The following is a 23427-nucleotide window of genomic DNA, read 5'->3' as shown; positions in this document are numbered from 1 at the left end:
GTCTGAAAACTGTGTATACACTAGAAATTATCTTTAATGGGTTCTATCCTACTGCCACTGAAGTTAGTGGTGACAGTCCAAATAATATCAGTGGGTACTTGAGTGGATCCAGTATGTGTTGGTGTTCACTTAAACATACTAGAGAAGGTCTGGGAATGTATATGTAGTTACCTAAGTGCTTGCCTGAGTTCCCACTGAAGTCAATGGTCTTTTTGTTGCATTTTATTTGTTTTAAAGGGGAAAAAGTGTAGCTAAGTACACCGCTCCCAGAAACCCTTTCAAAAAGAGGACCATGGCAAGGAGGAAAACAATGAGATTCCTGCCAGAGAGATTTCTCGCTGTCATTTGTAGTTTGCCACAGAACAATAATTTGTCATGAAACATGAGCCATCAGACACAAACATGGATTTTGCAGTTAACACTGCTGGGGGAAATTTCAGAATGGGGTTTCTCTCTCTCTGGTAAAGCATCCAATCACCATGGCACCCAGTTGTTAAAATGCTATCTTTTCTACACGATTTATACTGTTGCAATTTTCACTCTTCCCACCTTAACATGGGGAGACTTCTGTATCATCACCCCTCCTTAGCTCTGGCAGAAGCACAGGAAGTAGAGTTTTAGATGGCATTACTGTTGGGCTGCCTGTGGAGTAGCAGCAAGTATAGGCATAGATAGAGCATATTTGGCAGTAGCTGCAGTTCAGAGGAAGAAGTGGGGAGGAAACGGTCAGTTCTTTATTCCCCCTGGATACTTAGGAGATGGCTGCTGTAGATGTAGCTGTGTTTAGTCATGGGAGGATATCATCTGTTCATACCATGCACTCACTTTGCAAAGAGCACATTTATTTGCAGAGGCTGTCTGTGAGAACTTACTTGGGAATTCTTCTCTGAGGAGTTTTACTAACTCATTGCAAAACAAGCTTTGCAATTTCCCATTTGTTTTCTCAAATTATGATAGTTTACAACACAAACTCCCTGTCTCTTAACTCTGCTACTTACTGTGACTGCAATGGTAATTGAAATAATTTATCATTCTGTGAGAGTCAACATTTGTTTTTCCTTTGGTGAGCCAAATTCAGACATGGGGTAAGCAGATGCAACTCTATTTACCTGATGGTGAATACTCTATTTACCAACAGGTCACTTATACCAAGTTTAAACTTACTTGGCTTATAATTAATTAAAGGGATAATGTCAATTTAAAAACTGATTTTGTCTTAAATGGTTCACGCACTGTCTTATGAGTAACCTCTAAGACTGCTGTGCCTGAAACAGATAAATACTTAGTCTCTCTGGGCATTCAGTTGGTTTACTTTCTGCATTTGGCAGCACCTAGTCAGAGCCTTATTATTGCAAGGAATAGGCAGCGACTGTACTTCCAGGCTGTACATCTTGCAAGGTATGAGTAAACCAAAAAAAATGTATTCTTTCTCTTTTTCTTTGATTGTAAATATGATCCCACTGTCACTGGCTTCAATGGGAGCAACACTGATCTCATTTAATGTTCTGTAAGAAGTGAATTCATTTTCCCTATTGAAAGCCAAATGGTTGAGAGAACACCTTTGGTGGGTCTATGTACTGAACATTTAACCTGTAAAAAACAAAAACAAAAACCTTACCCTCAGAGAGCCAGTGATGACTCCCTATTCCTCTGAGACATGTCACACTGAAGAATCTACAGTGTCTCAGGTTGCTAGAGAATTCTGCACCACTACTAACTGATGAAGAGAGAAATTGTGCACGTACCATATAATAGGATGAAGTGTGGGAGGACACTCTAGAGTTTTATGGAGCCTCATTTTAACTTTGTATTGATTTAGACTCTTTTAACCCAGGACCTCAGTACTTAAGCCAAAGGAATCCCTAAGGATTTTACAGAGACACAATGTGAGACGCAGCCAGATTATTTGGTTTCCCCAAAGTCACACATTGATTCATTAAGGAGTCACAAATAGAATCCTGCAGTACTAACTTGTAGTCGCATCCTGTAACTACAGGTTCAACCTCTCTAGTCTGACACTCTCTGGTCTGGACTAAAGAGGTTCAACCTGTACTAAACTTCTACCCTTGTTTTAAAACAACTGGATCAGTAGTTCCTATGGCACAATAGGTATAATGCCCGTTTCATAGATATGGAAACTGAAACAAATGGTGAGACCCAAATATTCATATTTGGATGTTAGACACTTAAATGCATCAGAGGAGTAGCTGAGTTATTCTGTAACAGGAAAAACTTAAAAAACAACAAATAGTCTGGTAGCACCTTAAAGACTAACAAAACATGTAGATGGTATCATGAGCTTTCGGGGGCACAACCCACTTCTTCAGATAACCGGAGTATAATAAGTCCACATCCAAGATCCTTCTCCTGCCCACCCTTCCCTTATTTATTTTTGGATCTGGACTTATTATACTCCAGTCATCTGAAGAAGTGGGTTGTGCCCACGAAAGCTCATGATACCATCTACATGTTCTGTTAGTCTTTAAGGTGCTACTAGACTATTTATATGCATATTATTCACCTTAAGAAGTGGCCTGACTTTCTGAGTATCCATTAACTTAGGTGCTTATCTTTAGCAACCCAAGTTTGAAAATGTTGGCCATAATGTGCAGTTGGTTTTAAGAATCAGAGAAAAGCTTGTTGACCTTCATGGATGTGTCCAAAAACATGAAGTCTTGGCTGTATTCGTCTCTGGACTGTGTTCAGCAGCTCCACACATCCTACTCTCTGCATTTTCTTAGGGACCCAGTCTAGAAAACCTTTGAAGAAGAAAGATTAGTAAACATAGATTTAAAAGGAGTGAGAAAGGAGTCACATTATCTGTGAAACTTTATACATGGAATACTCAAAATCATTCCTGTATTTTAATATTTCTCTTGGTTTCCTAAGAAGTGGCCACAAGAATAATCTATTCAAATGAACATCTTCATTGCTCAGTGGAGGGAAAATGAAAAATATTTGAGGAATGGAAAAATAGTTAATCCAAAGGGATGGGAGTAGTTATTCTTGCCAACATTTTATTTATAAGAGAAAAATCCTTTCAAGAGATTTAAATTAAAGCTAATTAAACCATATTCTATATAAGACAAAAACCTCTATTTTTTAAATCCATCCCTGCTACATTTTTAAAAAGCTTAGAGCAAAAATGTTCAAAATTAAATACCTCTAAACCAGGGGTGGGCAAATACTGGCCTGCGGGCTCCCACCGCTATATTTACCTGCATGGCCACAGGTACCAGCGATCACAGCTCTTGTTGGCCGCGGATCACTGTTCCTGGCCAATGGGAGCTGCGGGAAGAGGTGCACCAGTCTGCGCTGCTTCCTGCCACTCCCACTGGCCAGGAACAGCGATCCATGACCAACGGAAGCTGCGCTTGCCAATACCTGTGGCCATGCAGGTATTTATAGCAGCTGCGGCCAACCAGGGGATAAGTGTGGTGAACTGCCACCATGTTATTGTTCTCTAAACCCACATGAAGGCTTTTAAATCTGGATTCAGGGCCTAATTTTAAGCACGAAGTATTCTGATCTTGACTTAAGTGAAGTCTTTGGCATTGCTAATTATTAAACCAAAACATACTGGTGTTGAGGGTTATATATTTCCATTTTCAAACATTAAAATGATTGCCTACCACAGAAGCTAGCAAAAATAATTTTCTCTCTCCATAGAAAATGTGGACTTTTTAAACTTAAAACATTGTTTTGTTTTAGCCTCTGTGGAAAAAAAATCAAAAAGCACTTCAAGTTATTTAGCTACCCAGTTTTCCATTTTAAAAAATGACAATTTTTTTTACCGGTTCTATCCATTACTTCAGAAAGCAGAAATAACAGCAAATCTGAACAGATTACTGAAATACTCTATTATTAATGGCACCAAGCACCAATGGAAAAGCATATGCAAATGAAGCACAGTGCGGAATATTGCCACGCTTCATTTGCATAAGTAATGAGCAGCTGTTTTTGTGCAAGAGGCTTTTGCGCAAAAAAAAGCCGTGTAGACCGCTCCTTTTTGCGCAAAAACCCTCTCTTGTGCAAGAGCTGGTCTTCCTCAAAAAATGACGTATAGACGTAGCCCAAGTGTGAAAATGCTACTAAAAGTTGTATCCACATCTGCCACTATCAGGAGACAAATCTAATTCTTAGTTAAGTCATCAGGACTTTTCATTGATCTGAATGAAGAAGTATCTGGCTCTATGGTCTTAGTTGGGCTGTCGGCTGCAAATCTGATTAAAGGTATCTTCTTTTTAAATATACAGGACTACATAGCAACTTTGAACATGGGCCAACCTTAGGTGCAGGTGAGTAGAGGCTACAGTGCAGCAGGAATCCCTGGAGGCATTATGGCTGAGTTGGTGTGAATTCTGGAAGGGCATGTGTAAGGGCAGAAACTCCAGCATTTAGCAACGGAGTTGTAGTGGCCAACACAAAAGGAAACTAGGAACAGAATCCAGCTCTCCCCTGTTGCTTTTGAAAAGTTTCATGTAACTGCAAGGTTCATTGTTTCTCCTTGCTAGTGTCTGCTGGGTCATTTGCAGAGGTGTGCATTTGTGATTGGCATATTTACCTGTATGGGATACAGCATTTTTGTTGAAGTTCTTTCATAATAAAAACTAAATGCTCATGCTAACTCCAGGCTGGACATGAAATTGTATTTATAAACTAATGTAATTTCAGAAGGTTTGCTAATTGTTGACTAAATCCTGGTATTTCCTTCAAAGTGGTAGGGTAGCCAAAATGTGACACTTTATATGTGACTGTTTGCAAGTGCAAACATAATCTCCTGTAAATCTATGTAAAAGACGGAAGACCAAAGAGTCCAGAGATGTACACAGAAACCCTATTCAGAAGTGCAAATTGGAATAATTTGGTTAATTTCTGTTGGTTTGGAATAATTTAATTGTTTTGTGCTGCCACATCTCTGCCACTATCATAAAAAGTTGCCACTCCAATTTGGAGGACCTAAAATAGATTATATAATTTATATGCCTCTAGATTTATTTATCCTCCTACTTGCAGTATATGCCAATTGCACATCTCTGAAGGTACATATGAAGGGAGTGATACATTACATTTGTAGTGGGGTGAGAGGATAGGGATGAGCTAGAGACTTTTCTGCATTGGATTCAGTTTTCAAATAGTGGAACGGGGGCCGGATACGATATGGCTAACAAGGAGTTAAGCCATTTATGTCAATGAAATAAAAAATGGAGCACTCAATTAGAAGAGTGCATTGAAGGCAAAACTGATATATACCACCGTAAGGGTATATTTGACACCCACATGTTTGCATTATAGTGCCTATTTTGAATGGTTGGACTTGACATATTTTAAGGTATTGTGACTAAGGGTAAACATTTCTAAAATATGTAAGTGATTTAGATTTATAAATCCCATTTTTAGGCACTCAGAATTTTTGTCTCCTTGAAAGTCAATGAAACCTACACCACTAAATGCCTAAGTCCTGTTTGAGAATATGTACTATGGAAAATGTTATCCCAAATGTTTTGGTCTATATATCCTCACAAAAAATCCAGTTAAATGATACCACAGATGATCCCCATTAAACTCTGATATTTGACTCTGGTCACTTTTGTTCTCTATGGCAGTTTAAAATTCATTCCCTGAAATAACAGCAATTCTTTAATATGTCAAAGTAGTTGAGAAATTGTACCTTCCAGAATCTAGTTCAAACCCTTTTTCATACCAAACAGATTTTTAAGACAAGCTCTTGTTATTTCAGTGACTTGAAACAGTTAATTGTCAAAATGTCTGTGGTGAATATGAAGGCAAAGGTATTTCCACTTCAAAAACTTTATAAACAAAAATTCATGAAATTAACTTCTCTATTAAATTAAGCATTATTTATGTTGAACATGTTTTTGTTTACATGCATTATCACCCTTCTGAATCCTTCCCATATGTTTGCTGCTTATTATATACACCTGACTACACAAACTAAGAATAATTGATTACATCTAGCTAACAATTAGAGTTCATCTGAAGAATTTCTTATGTTTGGTTACTTGAAACAGGTTTTTGTAACTGTCAGGAAAGTATAAATCTTTGTCAGACATCCATGCAGACAGCAACAGATAAAGACTTAAAGGTGAAATAAAATCCATTTATAAAAAAGAAAAAAGAACGGAAGAAAAGGAAAGAATTCTTGAATAGAAGACAAAGAATCCTGAACTTAGTTCTTTACATAGTAGGAAATTGACTTTTTCTTTAAAAAAAAGCATGAAATTAATACATATTCAAAAGAAACAATAAAATACTACAGCAAAAATCAGTATTTCCAATATGCTCTAACCAAAGGTAAGAGTCTCTCACACTTTTAGATATTATGACCCAAGAAGATATGGTATATCCTCAATAACAGATGGCTGAGTACAATGACATCAGATAATTGTAAAATCTTGGGGAACTGTCTTCCCCTTGCATGTGTCCACTTCCTGGCACAAGAGCGAGCACAATTCCTGACTGTGGCATCTACGCGCTACTGCCATAGAAATAATGAAGAACAATGATTCTGAGTAGGATTTTCAGAAGTGCCTATGTGACACAGGAGCACCAATTCTGTTCAATATCAATGGCACTTTTAAAATCTCACTCAATTCATCAGTGTAGTTCTGTAACATCAATTGATGACAAGGGTATTTGTTTTGCTACAGGAAAGGGAGAAGAGAAAAGTGGACAGTGGGTAGATTTAAGACATCTATGTAAGAGAAAAAGAAAGGGGGAAGAGGGACATGATTTCATAAGGCACCATCTCAAAAGAGGGATATTATAATCAGTAACGGGATACAACCCAACAGGGCCCCATTGTAGCTCCCTCTCTTGGACCACATGCAGAAGAGGGTGGCTATCCTCTGAGTCATTTAGGAGACACCACCTATTACTGGAGTCTCTAAACCTAATGTAGCAATAAGAATCCCTGCTGGCATTGCAGGTATGGCAGTAACAGCATTTGCTGGGTCGCTTGTGGATACCCCATGCAACCATTTAAACCAATAAAAGGAAATGTTTCTTTTTGAAGCATTATAACCTTACTATTTAAGACATTCTCTACATTGTGTGACTGAATTTGCAAGCATACTGAATGCTTTTATGATCATTGATAGCATCTGTAATTATTCAGACTAAGACCAGGATAATAGTAATCTACTTCCAGGCTAAAATAATTGCCTGTGAAGGACAGAATTCTGTTCCCAACCCATCCATGCACAGCCTACGACATAGCTAGATGTAATAGGGTGAGGAGGCTGTCATTTTCCTTTTGAGTGCCACATAGTGGCTATTGCAGAAAAGTAAATAACATGTTAAGTGGAGCAATATTTTGATCCATCTCACAAAAGGGTTGCAGGCCATTCAGCGGTGAACATGAGCTGTCCATAGAAACTTTAATACAGACAAGCCATGAGGGAAAAAAGCAACAAAACAGTCAACATTTCAAAGAACAACTGTGGAGGATAGTTGAAGATAACAAAAATAGGATAAATACTCAGGCTAGTCAATAAGAGAATTATGAACACTAGATACATGGATATTCTTTGAAACTGACAAAGGAGAGATTTTTTTTTCCATGACTAATCAGATGGAAGTTTGGGACTTTAAGAATAAAAGTTAAGATATTTCAAATGGACTACAATTGTTTTATTTTGACTTATAAATAGCTACACTACAAAGATCCAATACTAACCTTTAGGGCACCAATCCATTTGTGATTTTGAATGATCTCCTATGCTAAATATTTAGGGCTGACAGCTCCAGATCTGCAAATGCTGAGGGATGAATGGCTGTTACCAATCAAGATCCAAATTCATAGACAAAATAAATCTGATGGCTGGAAGTGGGTTATGCAATGGATTAAACATGCATTCTTATTGGGAGCACATAGGTTTACAAAGAAGAAACCCCTTTCCCTCAAGCTTCGTGCAGGGGGAGGAAGGAATCTCCAGTGCACCCGCTGTATATGGTTCATCAGGGTTAGTTGCTGGTGGGCCACCAGGTATATTCTTTATCTGAGCATCCACAGGTATGGCTGTTCACAGCTCCCAGGGGGTGCGGTTCACCGTTCCCAGCCAATGGGAGCCATGGGAGGCAATGGTTCAGCTCGCGTCACTTTCCACAGCTTCCAGTGGCCAGGAACAATGTACCGCAGCAATTGGGAGCTGCAGGGCTCCATACCTATGGATACTCAGGTAAACAAACCATTTGGAAGCCTATCAGTGGCTAACCCTGATTAAACTGTGTGCGGGCTGAGGGTTGGAGATTCCCCACCCCTGCTTTAGCGAAACACTTAAAACGTATTGACAATTTTGTTTAAGTACCTGTTCACAATTAAGCATGCACTGAAAAGCTTTTCTGTAAAAGGGCTAAAATGTTAATATTTTATTTCTATAATCAAGGTCATATAATTATTATGAGAGAACATAATAAGCCCTGTACCTGTATAAAGATATGCTTTCTCTCATATTTATAATTTAAAGATGCAAATATAAGAACGGTTCTTGTTGGTCTGTACATGCTGTTTGCTGTATCATTAGCATGTCCTCGCTAAAAAATGGACACCACAAGTGTCACTATTTTGGTTCATGAGAAGGAAGCACAGGTGGTAACTCAAGAGGAACAGAGGGGCTGCATCTAGACTGGCAAGTTTTTCCACAAAAGCAGCTGCTTTTGCGGAAAAACTTGCCAGCTGTCTATACTGGCCACTTGAATTTCTGCAAGAACACTGACTTCCTACTGTCTGATATCAGTGCTTCTTGCAGAAATACTATGCTGCTCTCGTTCGGGCAAAAGTCCTTTTCACAAAGCTTTTGCGCAAAAGGGCCAGTGTAGACAGCTCAGATTTGTTTTGCGCAAAAAAGCACCGATCGCAAAAATGGCGATCGGGGCTTTTTTGTGGAAAAGAGCATCTAGATTGGCCCGGACGCTTTTCCACAAAAAGTGCTTTTGCGGAAAAGTGTCTGTGCCAATCTAGATGCTCTTTTCCGCAAATGCTTTTAACGGAAAACTTTTCCATTAAAAGCATTTGCGGAAAATCATGCCAGTCTAGACGCAGCCAGGGAGAAGTCAATGCAGGATATTTGACAGAAGGGAATGCTACCATAAAAAGTTGGTGGGGAATCTACATTAGAATTCTGCAATTTTACTATAGTTCCAAATGCAACAGTTGCAGAATTCCTCCAGGACTATGGTGTCCATTCTTTAGAAAAGACATGCCAATAATAAGGAACCTAGAGTCTGATCCTCAATTCCCTTTCCAGTCTACTCTGTTATTTCAATGGAATGTTGCATGGGCAAAGAATGCAGGATCAGACTCTAAATTGTGTAAGTATACTAGACCTGATTCATCACCGTGTCACTCCAGTTTTGCTATTGGTATAGCTTTACCTATTTCTGTGGAGTTACATGATCATAAAACTAGAGTGTGAGATGCATCAGTGAATCAGGGCCTTTTTTTTTTATAACGTACATTAAGGCAAATTATTTCACATCTCTATAACTGAGTTTAGGTAATAGTGATCCGAAATCCTGGGATGAAATCCTGACCCCAATTAAATTCAGAGGAGCTTTGCTTTCCACTTCCCTTGGGTCCAGAATATCATCCCTGTGTCTGAAAAGAGCACACAGTTATAGTATCATTATTTGAAATATGTAACTAAAAGTGCTAATGTTTTCTTACCAAGAGGTGGTCCATGTGTTATAAGAATATCTATTCCATCTGGAATAAGGTTCCATTTTTCTAATAGTGCTTGGCCTCGTGGAAGATTAAAGCCCCAGCCATAAAACCAAGGTTGCCTGCCAAAAAGAGGAGGAGAATGTCTTCAATGCTACTCATATGCATTGGTCATCTAATTAAAAAATGGAGACTGATTCTCTATGGTTATTGAATTTGGGGACACAAATAGCATTACTTTCCTTTCCTCTGCATTCAGTGACACCATATCTGCATACAATAATCACTATTTAATATGTGTGGGAAAGCAACAAGCTTATCAGCTTAGCCTGACAATATATTGCAACATACTTATTGCATTCTTCTAATCATACTGAGAGGCAATAGCTGTAGGAGTTGAAATGTCCTACGTAGTACTATACCTGGAGTTCCATTATATCTATTGGACCACCACTCTGAAGGGTGTGTGTGTATTGGATCATATCATGGCTTTCTTCCCAGTTTGGCCCTGATCCTACAATTGAATTGGCATGGGCAGATCCCTGCACTCATAAATATCTAATTACAGGGTTGGGGCAATGATCTATATTGCGTTTGGCTAATATTGGAAGCATTGCACCAGAACAAAAACATTTAATAAATGTATATGTACAATTTTCCTCTGTCATCCACCACATTAGTTCCTTTTAAAATAAGATTTTACATATTCAAGATTTAGTATATCTTGATGAGAGTTTATTTGAGGGTTGTTGGATATTTAAACACATTATTTATGGAACATCTTACTATTAAATGGTGGGATTATAACAGAGCCAGTTAGAATATAATTCATTAGTTTATGAAGTCCTATTGATTAAAAAGCTGTATTTCATAGCAATATTACCATGGCAAATTATGATGCCGGTGAAGCCTAAAAATAACGAAATGTGGGGCTAGTTTTGGGGGGTTTTTTTTGACTGACTGGTGTTCTGGCCAAATGTCCATATATGGAGAATAAGAAATGCGCTGCTCTGATTTAATAAGGTTTATGATAATTGCAGCCTTAGTGTTTATAAATATGTACACATCAACCAGTGTTCTTCTTCAGATCTCACTTTGTGGAAGAAAGCATTCCACTCACTCACTGCATCAAAACAAAAAAGCAAGATTACTTTTAAACAAATTCTCTGAACTATTGTTTGCATCATGTATAGCAAAGACAAAAGAAAATGCCCACAAAGCTATTCTTCCTTTTCCATTACTCCTGCTTGACTACCACTTCAGAAAGTAATAAGTTGCCTGCAATCTTCATGATCATATAGTTTTCACGTATCCTTTTGGAATGCTGTTAAACACGTGCATATTGAAAACAACTGAGAAATACTGCATATTAGGAGAAACAAAGGGGGACAGGCTATCCTAGAAGGGGAAGCAAGCACCAATCTACTCATAGTTGGAGGAATTATACAGACTGGTTGCCAGGCAAGAGAGAGAGGGAGAGTGTGACTTAACATAAGACAACCAAATAGATACTTATCTGTAAATAAGGCTGCAGAGATACTGCTAACTTATTGCAGGATAGCCCCCTAAAAAAAACAGAGCTTCTGTGAGAACTTGCCCCTCCTTCCACAGCTCAGAGACTTAATTTCTGTAGAGCCAAAGATTTGGGGCTATGCGGCATTTTTGGTGTCAAGCTAAGAGTCATAGGGACTATCATGGTTCTGCATGGCCCATCTGCCTGGCTCACAGTTAGGAATCTGGGTGAAAACCTAACTAGAAGTTACTGCTGTTGCAGTAGTGACCACCACCATCATCTCTGTTGGATCATTCCAGTACCTGTGGTGAGAAATGAAGGTGAGTGCAGGAAAGAAAATGAATGGCAGCAAAGATTCATTAAGAGACCTGCTGACCAGGGCAGAAGTTGGTTGGGCAGCTCTACCTACCGAAGGGAGAATCAGGCATAGAACAGTGAGTTTCAGATCAGAGGTTTCTGATGGGCTTTTACCTCTCAGTGGTTTTTCCCCTGTGGGCTGCTTTCCTCCCGGGAAGAGCAGCATGTGGCTGAGGTACATAGTTCCTCACCTTCCCACAGCAGGGGTGGTAATGCTGCATCTGTTCATTGGCTTATCCTGAAATAAGCTAGCAGTCTGTCTGCAGCCGTATTTACAGACAAATATCTATTTGGTTGTCTTATGTTAAGTTGCTCTCCTCTTCTCTCTCTCGCCTTGCAATCAATCTGTATAGTTCCTCCAACTGTGAGAGGACTGGAGTCAACTACCTTTATAAATAAAGGAGCATTGTTTATCTAGAGAGAAAAAGGATGTGCCAGTGATTAAGGTACTCACTGGAAGCCCAGGTTCAATTCCCTGCTCTGCCACAAAGCTCCTGTGAGAACTTAGTCACTTAGATACTCTGTACCTCAGTTTCCCATCTGTAGAATGAAAATAATAGTTCCCTGTCTCACAGAAGTGTTGTGAGAATAAATGAGAATTGTGAGCTACTCAGGTATTACAATAATAGAGACCACATTAGTACCATACAGCAATTACAGTGCTTTAGTCTGTTTCTTTGAAAAAAACCACAAGGCTGAAGTCCACACCACAAATGCCAATGGCCCTCCGTCAGTAGTGTCACCAATGAAATCCTAAAATGGCTAGTACTCTGGTCCTGTACTCAACATAATTCATTTAGGCTTTGTTTACACTGCCAACCGAACAACACAACTTTTGTTGTTCACAGGTGTGTAACCCCCGCACTCGAAAGGAAAAAAAACCTTTTTTTTCACAGCACGTGACAGTAGAAACAGCACATCAGCAGCAGGAGCACTTTCCTGTCAACAACGTGAACTCCACTCATAGGGGGTGGAAGTATTTTGCCAACAAACAGGGTGTACACTGCCTGACTTTAGCAACGTGGCCATTCCATGTTGCTCAAAGGCATGTAGTGCAGACAGAGCCTAATGCTGATTGGCTGCAGACCCAAACCTAGTTTTTCACAAGTCTTCACATGAACAAATCTCCCTTGCAAAAAAGGAAATATTTAAAAAGCGCAAATGAGGCAATTCACACTTTGGTTTCTAATTCACCTGAACTATTCATGAGACATTTTTCTCCCATTCTTCCTCACCCGTGTCCTAATCAATACCCTTTGGAGTTAGTGGGAGTCTATCCACTGTCTTCATGGGGCACTATATGAGGCCTTCTACTCCCATGCTCTACAGACCCCCTGAGAAACAAATGGAGAGAAAAACACCAATATTTGCCAAAGAGAAAAGGTAAGAAATCAGTAAAGAAAAAAGTTATTTTAAAGATGTACTGAAGTGTGTGTGTTTTTTTTTTTTTAAGAAATAATCTCAACCATTAAAGAACGTGACAGTGTCTAGTTAACCCCATTGAAATTCGTAAGTTTATGGATCACATATATACATATAATATCCCAGTGGTTTGCCTGCCTCATTACTACCTTCATCTACCCTTACTAGCTAAACATAAAAATCATGATCACTGCAGGTCAAGGCCCAACACTTATATACTTACTTTTTTTTAATGTGTTTTCCTGTTCTGAATAGGCACAATCTGCAGCTTATTTAGACAAGGAATACTGTCCCTCTTTCCTCTCTCTCTTTGTGCATGCAGTGCATATTTGCTTGAGTTAAGATTTGGTGAGTTATGCATGCTGGAGTTGTTCTTTTATGAATAGGAAATGTTAGAACTTGTGTGATTTGCCATTATGCTGTCTTTTATGACAATCCCAAGAATGACAGAAATGCCTGGAATATTTCTAGCTAAAATCTGAAGCCCTAGAAAGGATTCAGTGCATAATGTTAGTATTCTATACATTAAATAAATTCATACACTTCAATGCCCAAACCACACAAAAGTAAAATCATTTGTATGTGCAGAGGGATTTTATAAATCCTCAAGTCTCTGTGAAATGTTATTACAAAACAACCATCAAAGTTTGTGCGCCGAAGAAAAAAATCTTATTGTATACACACTAACAACTCTGTGACTTGGAAATCATGCAAAGACAACTTTGTCTAATATTTCCATCCCTCATGGAATGTGGAAACAAAGTTACAGAGTTATGATCTGATGCTCTTTTGGATTGCTTTTCTTGGTGTTTACTTAGTGAAAGTACAATTTCTTTATAAACTAGTTCACATGACTATCCTTTTTACAATAATATAGTTGGGGACAAAAATCTTCTGGTTCTAGGAAAGAAAAGTGCAAAAATGTATCTGGAAATTAAATACACATACCTTTAATGTATTTCAACATTAGGAGCCAAGTTTCCCTGATTAACAGTGTACTCTGATTTAAGTTTTGCCTTCTTTTAGCAAACAGTGTATATCTCTCAATATCTTATTGAAATTCAGTGCTTTTATTATTATGACAGAATAATGATTAACTACCTATAAGACTATAGGGAAAAATATATTTCAAGAGAATCTGTTTACTGAACAACTAACCTTTCTTAAAAACATAAGAACAAATTTTGCAGGTCAATTCATCTTACATATAAAAATGCCTGGATTCTCAAAATTTGTAGTAGCAATCGTATGGTGCTTTCAATACTGAATTTCTGCCTTTCTGTTCTAAAGTAACCATTGGAATAATTTTCTTACAGAATGATGGTTGCTATGACAACCATAGCAAATTTTCCTTTTCTGAAACAGATGTCTCATTTAGTTGAAAATTAGAATGTGAAAAACCCATGGGAAAAATTAATTCAAACTTTAACAGAACACTGACTACAATGTAATCTCTTATAGGTTAACCCCTTAACATCTTTCTGCACTCATATAGTAACCTTCAAATAAACTCCAATTAAACTATTTTAACCTCCTATAAATGACCTTCTTAGTTATTATTGGCACTTGAGTTTTCTTTCAAGTGTGCATTTGTTACCATAATAACAGAAAAAATAACATTAAAAAGTGGTCAAACACATTACTGCCTTAATTATTTAGCACAGTTTGTTCTTTTATTCAACCACCGTTGGAGAGAGAAACAGTGCAGTTTGAGTGTTCTATTCTTCTGTCACTTAAATAGGGATAACTGAGTTTTACATGTAATTTACTGTATAGGGCTGTGGCGCATTACATAGATCTGACCTGCAATTTAAATGAGAATTGGGGGTTTGTGTTCTTATACTGCTATACATCTCAACTTTGTAAGCAGATGTATCAATGGGCATACACAAAAAGAATACCAGGCTGGCCTAACCAAGCAATATACATGTAGTCTCCTATCAGAGGAAGTGAGAGACAGAAATGTGGTTCTTTGTGGCTTTAACTTAGTTTCTTAACAAGAAAGACCCATTACTAACTTCATCCATCCTTGCTAGTTCAACATAAACGCCATGATCACAGCAGGTCCTTTATATATGCACATCTCCAGAATTTGTAGGCACTTAAAAAACAACAAGCTAATTTATTGCATAAACCCCTAATTCCTGGTATGCTAGTACGCTGTAAGAACTTGAGGGTTGCAAATTATATTGCAGTAACTTAATCAAGAATGTGCCCAATTTGCCAACTGTTAGTTACACAACTAGTCTCAATTACTTCAATGGGACTACTCACACAAGTTAGAGTTGTAGGATCAGACCCTATATCTGCAAAGATATATGGGTGACACTTGTCTTTTCTACCATTGCAGAATATTATTCATCATATCAAAGGGATGAATGAGTAGTGTCCTGAGTACACTGTACAAGCGACAAGAAAATGTGCTAAAGTTTCCACTATAATGTTATTTCTTCTTGACTGACCAGGCGTTTCTGTGTCCTATTCAAGCAAGAGATAACTCTAGTTTAGTCATTGTTTATCCACTATGTATTACAGAGAGATTGTCTGTGCATCTGTCTGTCTGTTCAAGAAATCCTCTTATACGGGTAAGAGTGAGGACCACCAAATTTGGTATACAGCTTCCTCTTATCATAACTTAAAGCAACACATGGGTTTGGCTGTGTCAGGACAATGGGATGTGCCTGGAATGGGATTGCTTCTCATAAAACCAATCAGAAGAGCGACGGAATCACCAAATCAAGTATGGTCCTCAGGACTGACATGACAGAGGAAATGTTGAAAGAGGCCACAGGGAGGGCAGGGGCTCAGGACTGGCATACAGAATGCTCCTCCCCCATCCCCCATCCGCTGCTGGCCCCAGCACATATCTACTGCAGCAACTCCATTCTGTGCTTCCCTGGAGCTGCAGCAGCCAGGGAGAGGTGCTTCTCACCTGACTCCAAGCTGCTGGGGTGAGAGAGGGCCTGGATTGTCCTCTCCCCGCGGCAGCCTGCATACTGAACCCCTCATCCCCAGCCCCACTCCAGAGTAATGATTTAAATGAAGAAAAAGAAAAATTCATTAAGGATCTAAGCAACACAGTGAAACCTGCCATTGATCCCCTGAGCAGAATTGGTATTTCTCTATTGTAAGCTAGTAGGTATTTGTCCAACCTCATATAGAAACCTGTTAGGAAAACACTGGTCAAATTTAATCCACTCGATTTTACTCCTATATAAAATTCTACAGCTGCATCTGTTGAACAATAAAATATTGGCCCCTGCATGCCTCAAGCCATACTAGCCAAAATTACATGTCAAGGAACACGGGCCTATGATGTATATTTCACATCCTTGTTGGCAGGATGGCAGCGAGCAGGCCAAGGACTAAATCACAGAAGATAGGACTGGAAAAGACTGCTTCAGGTCATTCAGTCCCTCCCCCAGAAATGCATGCAGAATTTCCCCCACTTGGCCATTTTTTAGTATTTTCTCTGGGCTCACTGTAAATATGCCAAGCAATGAGGCTTCCATTACTTCCCAGGGAAGCTGTTCTATAGCCCAATATATCTTACTGTTTGGAAATTATGATTGATATTCAGCCTCAATTTTACCTTTTCAGGGCAGGGCTACACTTACTACAGTGACACTGCTGCACTCTGAAAGTGTAGTACTTCACTGAAGATGTTGATGGAAGAACTTCTCCCATCTGTGTAGTTAATACACTTCTGAGAGAGGTGGTAGCTTTACTTATGGGAGAAATCTTCCTGTCAACCAGGGGCTGGGTCAGTGTAACTTCATTGCTCAAACCCAGCCCCTGGGTGATGTAGTTATATGGATGTACATTCATAATGTAAACCTGGCCTCGGTTTCACTTCCTTTTACTTTTCCTAATTGTACCCCACATTAAATATTGTCCACATTTGCTGGGAGTTTATGCCCTTCAAATGTTCGTAGTCTTATGTCCCGTATGACTGCACTAGTTGTCTTTTAGCAAAACTATATGTTTAACTGTTTAATCTTGCCTCAAAAGTCCCTTCAGTCCACTAATCATTTTATTGTTCTCAGAACTACCATCTTCAATTCTATTCCCAGGTTCTCAAAGTGCCTTCATGATCCTGTTATATCTTCTTTTGCTGAGTTTGGTTGTTCCCACGGGAACTGTAAATGGGAAATCCAAAATGCTCTTTCTGTTCTATCATTTGACTTTGTACCCAGAGGATAGAAAACTATCATGTGGGGGCATGGTGCTAGTCATCACTATTAATAAAGTAGCTACTTAGAGATAAGAAACTTAGACAGGCCACTGTTTGTTTATAGGATTTTCTATGGCATGCATCATCTTAGTACATGAAAACCTCACAACATTTATAGAAATGTAGGGCAGGAAGGGATCTTGAGAAATCATCAAGTCCAGACTCTTGCACTGAGGCAGAACCAAGTAACCTCCGACCTCCTTGACAGATGTTTGTCCTACCTTTTTAAAAAAACCTCCAGTGATGAGGATTCCAGTGATGGGGCTTCCATAACCTGCCTTAGTCCTTAACTACCCTTATATTTAGAAAGCATTTCATAGAATCATAAAATACTGAACAGAAAGGGATCTCAAGAGGTCATCGTGTCCAGTCCTCCTCACTCATGGCAGGACCAACTATTATCTAGATCATCCCTGACAGATGCTTTTCAATAGGTCCAAGGATGAAGATTCTACAGCCTTCCCAAGTGATTAATTCTAGTGCTTAACCAGCCTGACAGGAACTTTTTCCTAATGTCCAACCTAAACTTCTCTTGCTGCAATTTCAGCCCATTGCTTCTTGTCCTATCATAAGGCTTGTCAGGCTGAGGGTTCAATAGGCCTGCTTAATGGAGAAGCCCCAGATTCTGCCAATGGGATGCCACATGCTGGGCTCTTACTTCTTTCTGCTGGAAGCCAAATGGACATCTCCCAGCTGATATTTAAAAAAATCACTCAAACTTTAATGATAAACTGGACTAAGAAGCTAAGAAATTCAACGCTAAAGCACTTGCAAGTTACCATCTTGTTTTAAATTGAGAGCTCCTCAGAAACGAACCAATCATCAAAGGAAGACAAAATCAAAATTTATTCATGCATGGACCCTTTTAAATATTTTTTCTGTTCTCTGCCAAAAGACATGGTCTCCTTCTACTTTTGGAGGTCTTATGGAGTAGGGTTGGGGCTTCCTTAAAGAAGTCCACATTAGTTCTATCTGATCTTATTCTCAAAGACGTCTTTTGCCCTACCTATGGCAATCTGCTGAATCCGAGAGTCTTCTCTGGAGAAGGGTGAAGACACTGGGATTAGGAGAATGCTTCATGAGACCTGCTCTACACTTGGAGTTTAGTCAAGCATAGCCACATTAGGTTGATTTTTCTAAATGAGTCCATACCACCAAGCCTGTTCCATCTACTTAAAGGGGAATTACAGTCTATTTCTGTACTCCTGCTTTCACAAGGTGTAACCACTAAATTAGATCTTGCATGGTCAAATTTACAGGAGTGCAGAAGCAGTGCTGTGAAAGTTAATGTGTTTGGTCTCCAAGCCACGTGCGAGAGGCATGTACAGAATGCAAGCACTTTCCCCTCACTCCCTTAGTGTCTGGGGAAGAGGATGAAAAGCTAGCCACGTACCAGAGTGCACGGCTGCTGCCTCCCCCAGTCTCCTGAAATTCCACCCTTGTAGTCAGCATCTGCTCCCTATCACTCTGTATGATTCGGAGAAGATTGATAGCTCATATGGCAGCCTGGATAAAGCAGAGGAAGCTATTAGCGGCTGGCTCTGCAGTAAACCTTCCATTTGCTCATCTCCAGTGAGGCATGGCTTGAGCCCCTGTCCTTCCTCTACACTTAGACTCTCTCCCTCCCACTCCTGCAGGAAGGGAAAGTTGCACTCTCTCGGCAAATGGGGTGTGTGCGCCAAACACACGGGTACTGCATAAACTCCTTCCCTACTCTGCCACCATGCCCAGGACCCCTGCTTTCTCCTGCCCACGGGCTCATGCCTCAGCCTGAACCTTCCCATGCCTGCCACCAAACCAAGTTCAGCTACTCCTCTAAGAACTCTGAGGTGTACCTGCTGAAAAGAGGCAGCTTAAAAGCAGAATGGTGGCCTAGTACATAACACATCCCTATTATCTTGAGACAGACCCTCATATTATTCTAACAGATAAGGTTTTATACTCTACCATGTATCTCCTGAAAAGTCTACTTTCCACTTTTCGTTACAGTGGGAACAGCCGTCAGCCTGCTGTGCACTGCCTCGGCCTTGCTAGCTGACCACCTGGCACAAATCCACAGGTGAAAACAGACTAGGGAAGAGATGTCCAAGGTACAAATGCAAACTGCTCACTTGGCCAGGGAGCATGTAAGGGAGTGGAGGAATACGCCGCTGGGAGAGGTGTGCACGGAGCATGGGGAAAGGAGAGCGTGCAGGGAATGGGAAGCAAAGCACCAGGAGAGCATGTTGTCGTCCAAGGCAGCTGTGCAGGACCACAAGGCAGCTTTCCGGGATGCCTACCTGAACAAGTACCCCCGCCAGCCCCTGTGGACCATTGTTCCCTCCTCATTGAATTCCACAGGCTCCTCTCCCAAGGGCCCTTGAATGCAGGGGTGGAGGGCAAGTCATTGTGGTAGCAGCCTCACACTCTCAGCCCCCAGGGATGCACTGTGAAGCAAAAGGCTGTCCTTCTCACAACCGTTATCACCCCTCTTCCCCACAAAGCTCCTGCCTCAACTCCTTTTCTGTCCCTGCTGTGTTCTCTAAATAAACACACATGGTTTCTGAACAACAATCTCTTTGGGTATGTCTACACTACCCCGCTAGTTTGAACTAGCGGGGTAATGTAGGCATACCGCACTTGCAAATGAAGCCCGGGATTTGAATTTCCCGGGCTTCATTTGCATAAGCGGGGAGCCGCCATTTTTAAATCCCTGCTGGTTCGAACCCCGTGCAGCACGGCTACACGGGGCTCGAACTAGGTAGTTCGGACTAGGATGCCTATTCGAGGTGTACCGGTAGTTCGGAATAGGCATCCTAGTCCAAACTACCTAGTTCGAGCCCCGTGTAGCCGCGCTGCACGGGGTTCGAACCAGCGGGGATTTAAAAATGGCGGCTCCCCGCTTATGCAAATGAAGCCCGGGAAATTCAAATCCCGGGCTTCATTTGCAAGTGCGGTATGCCTACATTACCCTCCTAGTTCGAACTAGGAGGGTAGTGTAGACATACCCTTTATTACTTGTGTTGATGGGGCAGGAGGGAGGAGTTATAGGCAAGCATGCTGAATGCAGGGACATCTTGTTGAGAGCAACATGCATCAGGTCACTCGAAGAATTGGGCTGGGCCCACGAAAGCTCATGCTACCATCTACATGTTTGGTTAGTCTATAAAGTGCTACCAGACCATTTGTTGATTATGTTTATCCTGTTACAGACTAACTCGGCTACCCCCTAAAGCTTCTAAATATTATTGAGTGCACAGCAGGCTACCACCACAATGGGAATGTTGCATACTCTTAGGTCTAACCTAGTCAGTAGACTGTGGAACCTTCACTTGAAACATCCAAAAGCACATTTTATCACCATTCTGCACTTGCTCAGCCTGTAGTTGAACTGCTCCTGACTGTGGTCCAAGCAGCTTGTGTGTGGCTTCATGAGCCATGAGAGCAAAGGGTAGGCTTGGTGTCAAGGATCATTATTGGCACTTCAATGTTTCCAATGGTAATATTCTGGTCTGGGAAGAAAGGTCCAGCTTGCTGCTTTCTGAAGAGAGAAGAGTTCCTAAAGATGTGTGCATAATGCACCTTTCCTGATCATCCCATGTTGATGTTGGTGAAATGGCCCTTGTGATCCACCAGCCCTTGCAGCACAATCAAAAAGTACCCTTTGCACTTTATGTACTCCTTTGCAAGGTGGCTGGATGCCAAGATGGGGATATGTGCTCCGTCTATCGCTCCAACCACAGTAAGGGAGCCTCATCGTGGCAAAGCCCTCCATTATGTTCACCATGTTGCCCGGAGTCACTACTCTCCGTTGCAGAAGGGTATTAATGATTTTGGCTATTTGTATAACAACAGCCTGCACTCTAGATTTCCCCACCTCGAATTGATTCCCAGCTGACTGGTAGCTGTCTGGCATTGCAATCTTCCACAGGGTTATTGCCACTCACTTCTCCACTCTCAGAGGGGGTCTAATTCTGGTATTGCACTTCAGGGCAGGGGAAAGCAATTCAGAAATTTCCATGGAAGTTGCCCTGTGTATGCAAAAGTTTTGCAGTCACTGCTGATCATTCCAAACCTGCATAGCAATGTGGTCCCACCAGTCTGTGCTTGTCTGATGGCACCAGAATCGCTGTTCCATTGTGTCCAGAGGATTGAATGTCAGTGGCATGTGCAATTCATTCAAGTGCTCTGAAGAAGAGTATGCTCATGGCCTCCTTGGATTCGTCCTCAGACAGACAGACTCTGGATACACTGGACATATTCCAGCTTTATCACACCAAGTTTAACATCATCATAATAATGTTTTGACGCTCAATAGTATTCACAATGGGTTCCATGCTTATGCTGCTATGGTGTCCGAGCGAATGTCCAACAAGAGAAAAAAGGGCACAAAAAAACTGTTTGCTGTTGGCCTTAAGCAGGGAGGGGGAGGAAGGAAGCGAGTGCATTATGGGACGCTCATGACTTTTACCCAGAACCACCTGCTACACAGTTTTGATCCCAGCATGCACTCAGAGCATAACCCAGAATGCAATGGGGCACAGGTGCTGTGGGATAGCTACCCACAGTGCATTGCTCTCAAAGTCGATGGTAGGCACCATCCTGGGGACGTGCTACTTCCAATTACATTGAATTCTTGTGCACAGTGGGGATATGCACCTTTGACTTTACAAAACTGGGTGCAAAAAATCAGCCATAATAAATTAGACTTTATCTCTCAGTGTAGACATGGCCCGAGAGACATTGTGCATCTGCTATCACACAGTGAAACTCGCCCTTGTGCAGAGGGACAGAAAAAGACTACTTAAGTTGCATTTACTTAAGCAATGTCTTGGCCTTGTGTTGGCCCTGGGCACAAGGGTGAATTTTATTCAGGGGAAGGAAATATTACCCCAAATAAAGTTTAACTTCTGACAATAAAAGCACAAAGTACGTGCGAAACTTCCATGGATCAGCCACTGCTGGGCTATTTGAGATGGAATAAGACAAAACAAGATTAAATGCATTCAAAATCCGTATTAAAGGCCTGAACAGGAGCCACTCTTCAGTTTAGAAAGAATGTAAATCTCACCAGATTTGCATTTTTCTTTCAAAATTCCAGGAGTAATTAGACCATATGGACCTGCTCTCTGCCAATTTTTTTTTTTTTTTTTAGAAAAATCAAACCCATTTTGAGTTAAATGAGCATAAAAATGCATCCAAAACCAATAAATAACAAATGCATATATATGTATAAAGTATATTTGTAACACTCATAATTTAGCAACAGCTGAACTTATTTCTTGTTAAAAAAAGTCCCTATGCAGACACCTTGTGTGCCAAGTTTCCACCTGAATTGAACTAAAACCAGCTCTGTTAATCATTTTCCTGGAATCTGAAATTCACCCTTAACTATGGCAGTGCAAACTCATTGTTACAATAATTGTCTATACCTACATGAGTTGAGCTAGTCAGTCTTATTATAAAGTACACAAGGATGTTCAGCTCAGCTGTCTGAGAATTCTGACATACCCCTTTGGAAAAGAAACATATGTGCAAGACTTTCACCTGGTGTAAATCACACAGGTCTATTGACTTTGACAGAGCTATGTGAAACTAACCAGTGGAGGTTCTGGCACATAATGCTTTGTAATAGAAGTTCTGATAGACTAGTGTCAGTGCTGGGAAAGGAGGTGTTAACAATGATGGATTTAAATTTTATCAGCAGAATGCTTTATGAAATTGTTGTATCTTTCTTGGGTGTTAGCACAAGCAGGCTGAGTCCATAGAACAATGACCCAGGCATGAGCTCAGTAATAGTAGAACATATAATTGTTACTGTTCCCCTCCAGGGGAACTGTTACTGACTCCAAAACCTTTAGTCGTCCCCCAAGAACAGGGGGCACTCCTCTTCCACCCTTCTTCTTAGGGTTATTTGCAGGGTCCGGAACCCCTTCTTGGAGGAGCCACACCCTTTATGGACTGTCTGTGGATGTGCCCCACATAAGCAAACCCAGCCAGCATATGACAAAACTGATGCTCTATGTACTGGCTCTATGGGAAGGGGTTGAGCAACATTTCTCTCCTTTGAAGAAAGGAAAGAATTATAAAATGGTGCATCAGAATCTGTTGCTTGCTGGTTTCAAGGGGTGGTGCAGCTCAGCTCTGCCTTTACTCAGGGCGGACTATAAAATTACCATTTAGTCATCTGTGCACGCATTTATTGTGCCTGAATCTAAGGAGATGTGTACAAGCTGTTGG

General features: G+C 40.5%; 1 protein-coding gene across 2 annotated transcripts in view; it reads right to left on the bottom strand.

Moving 5' to 3' along the window:
- The window catches only part of MPPED1 (metallophosphoesterase domain containing 1), an 89398-nt gene that overhangs the window by 5411 nt on the left and 60560 nt on the right, over positions 1-23427 (bottom strand). For both annotated transcript variants that reach the window (XM_075899509.2, XM_089770073.1), the window contains 2 exons: positions 9689-9804; positions 2646-2759 (listed from right to left, as the gene is read on the bottom strand). In XM_075899509.2, coding sequence (XP_075755624.1) covers positions 2646-2759; positions 9689-9804 — 230 coding nt within the window. The remainder of the gene's footprint in view (positions 1-2645; positions 2760-9688; positions 9805-23427) is intronic.

This window comes from Pelodiscus sinensis, chromosome 1 (assembly GCF_052426305.1).
Source record: "Pelodiscus sinensis isolate ZL-2025 chromosome 1, ASM5242630v1, whole genome shotgun sequence".
NCBI lineage: Eukaryota > Metazoa > Chordata > Testudines > Trionychidae > Pelodiscus > Pelodiscus sinensis.
This window is presented reverse-complemented; position numbering and strand designations above follow the sequence as displayed.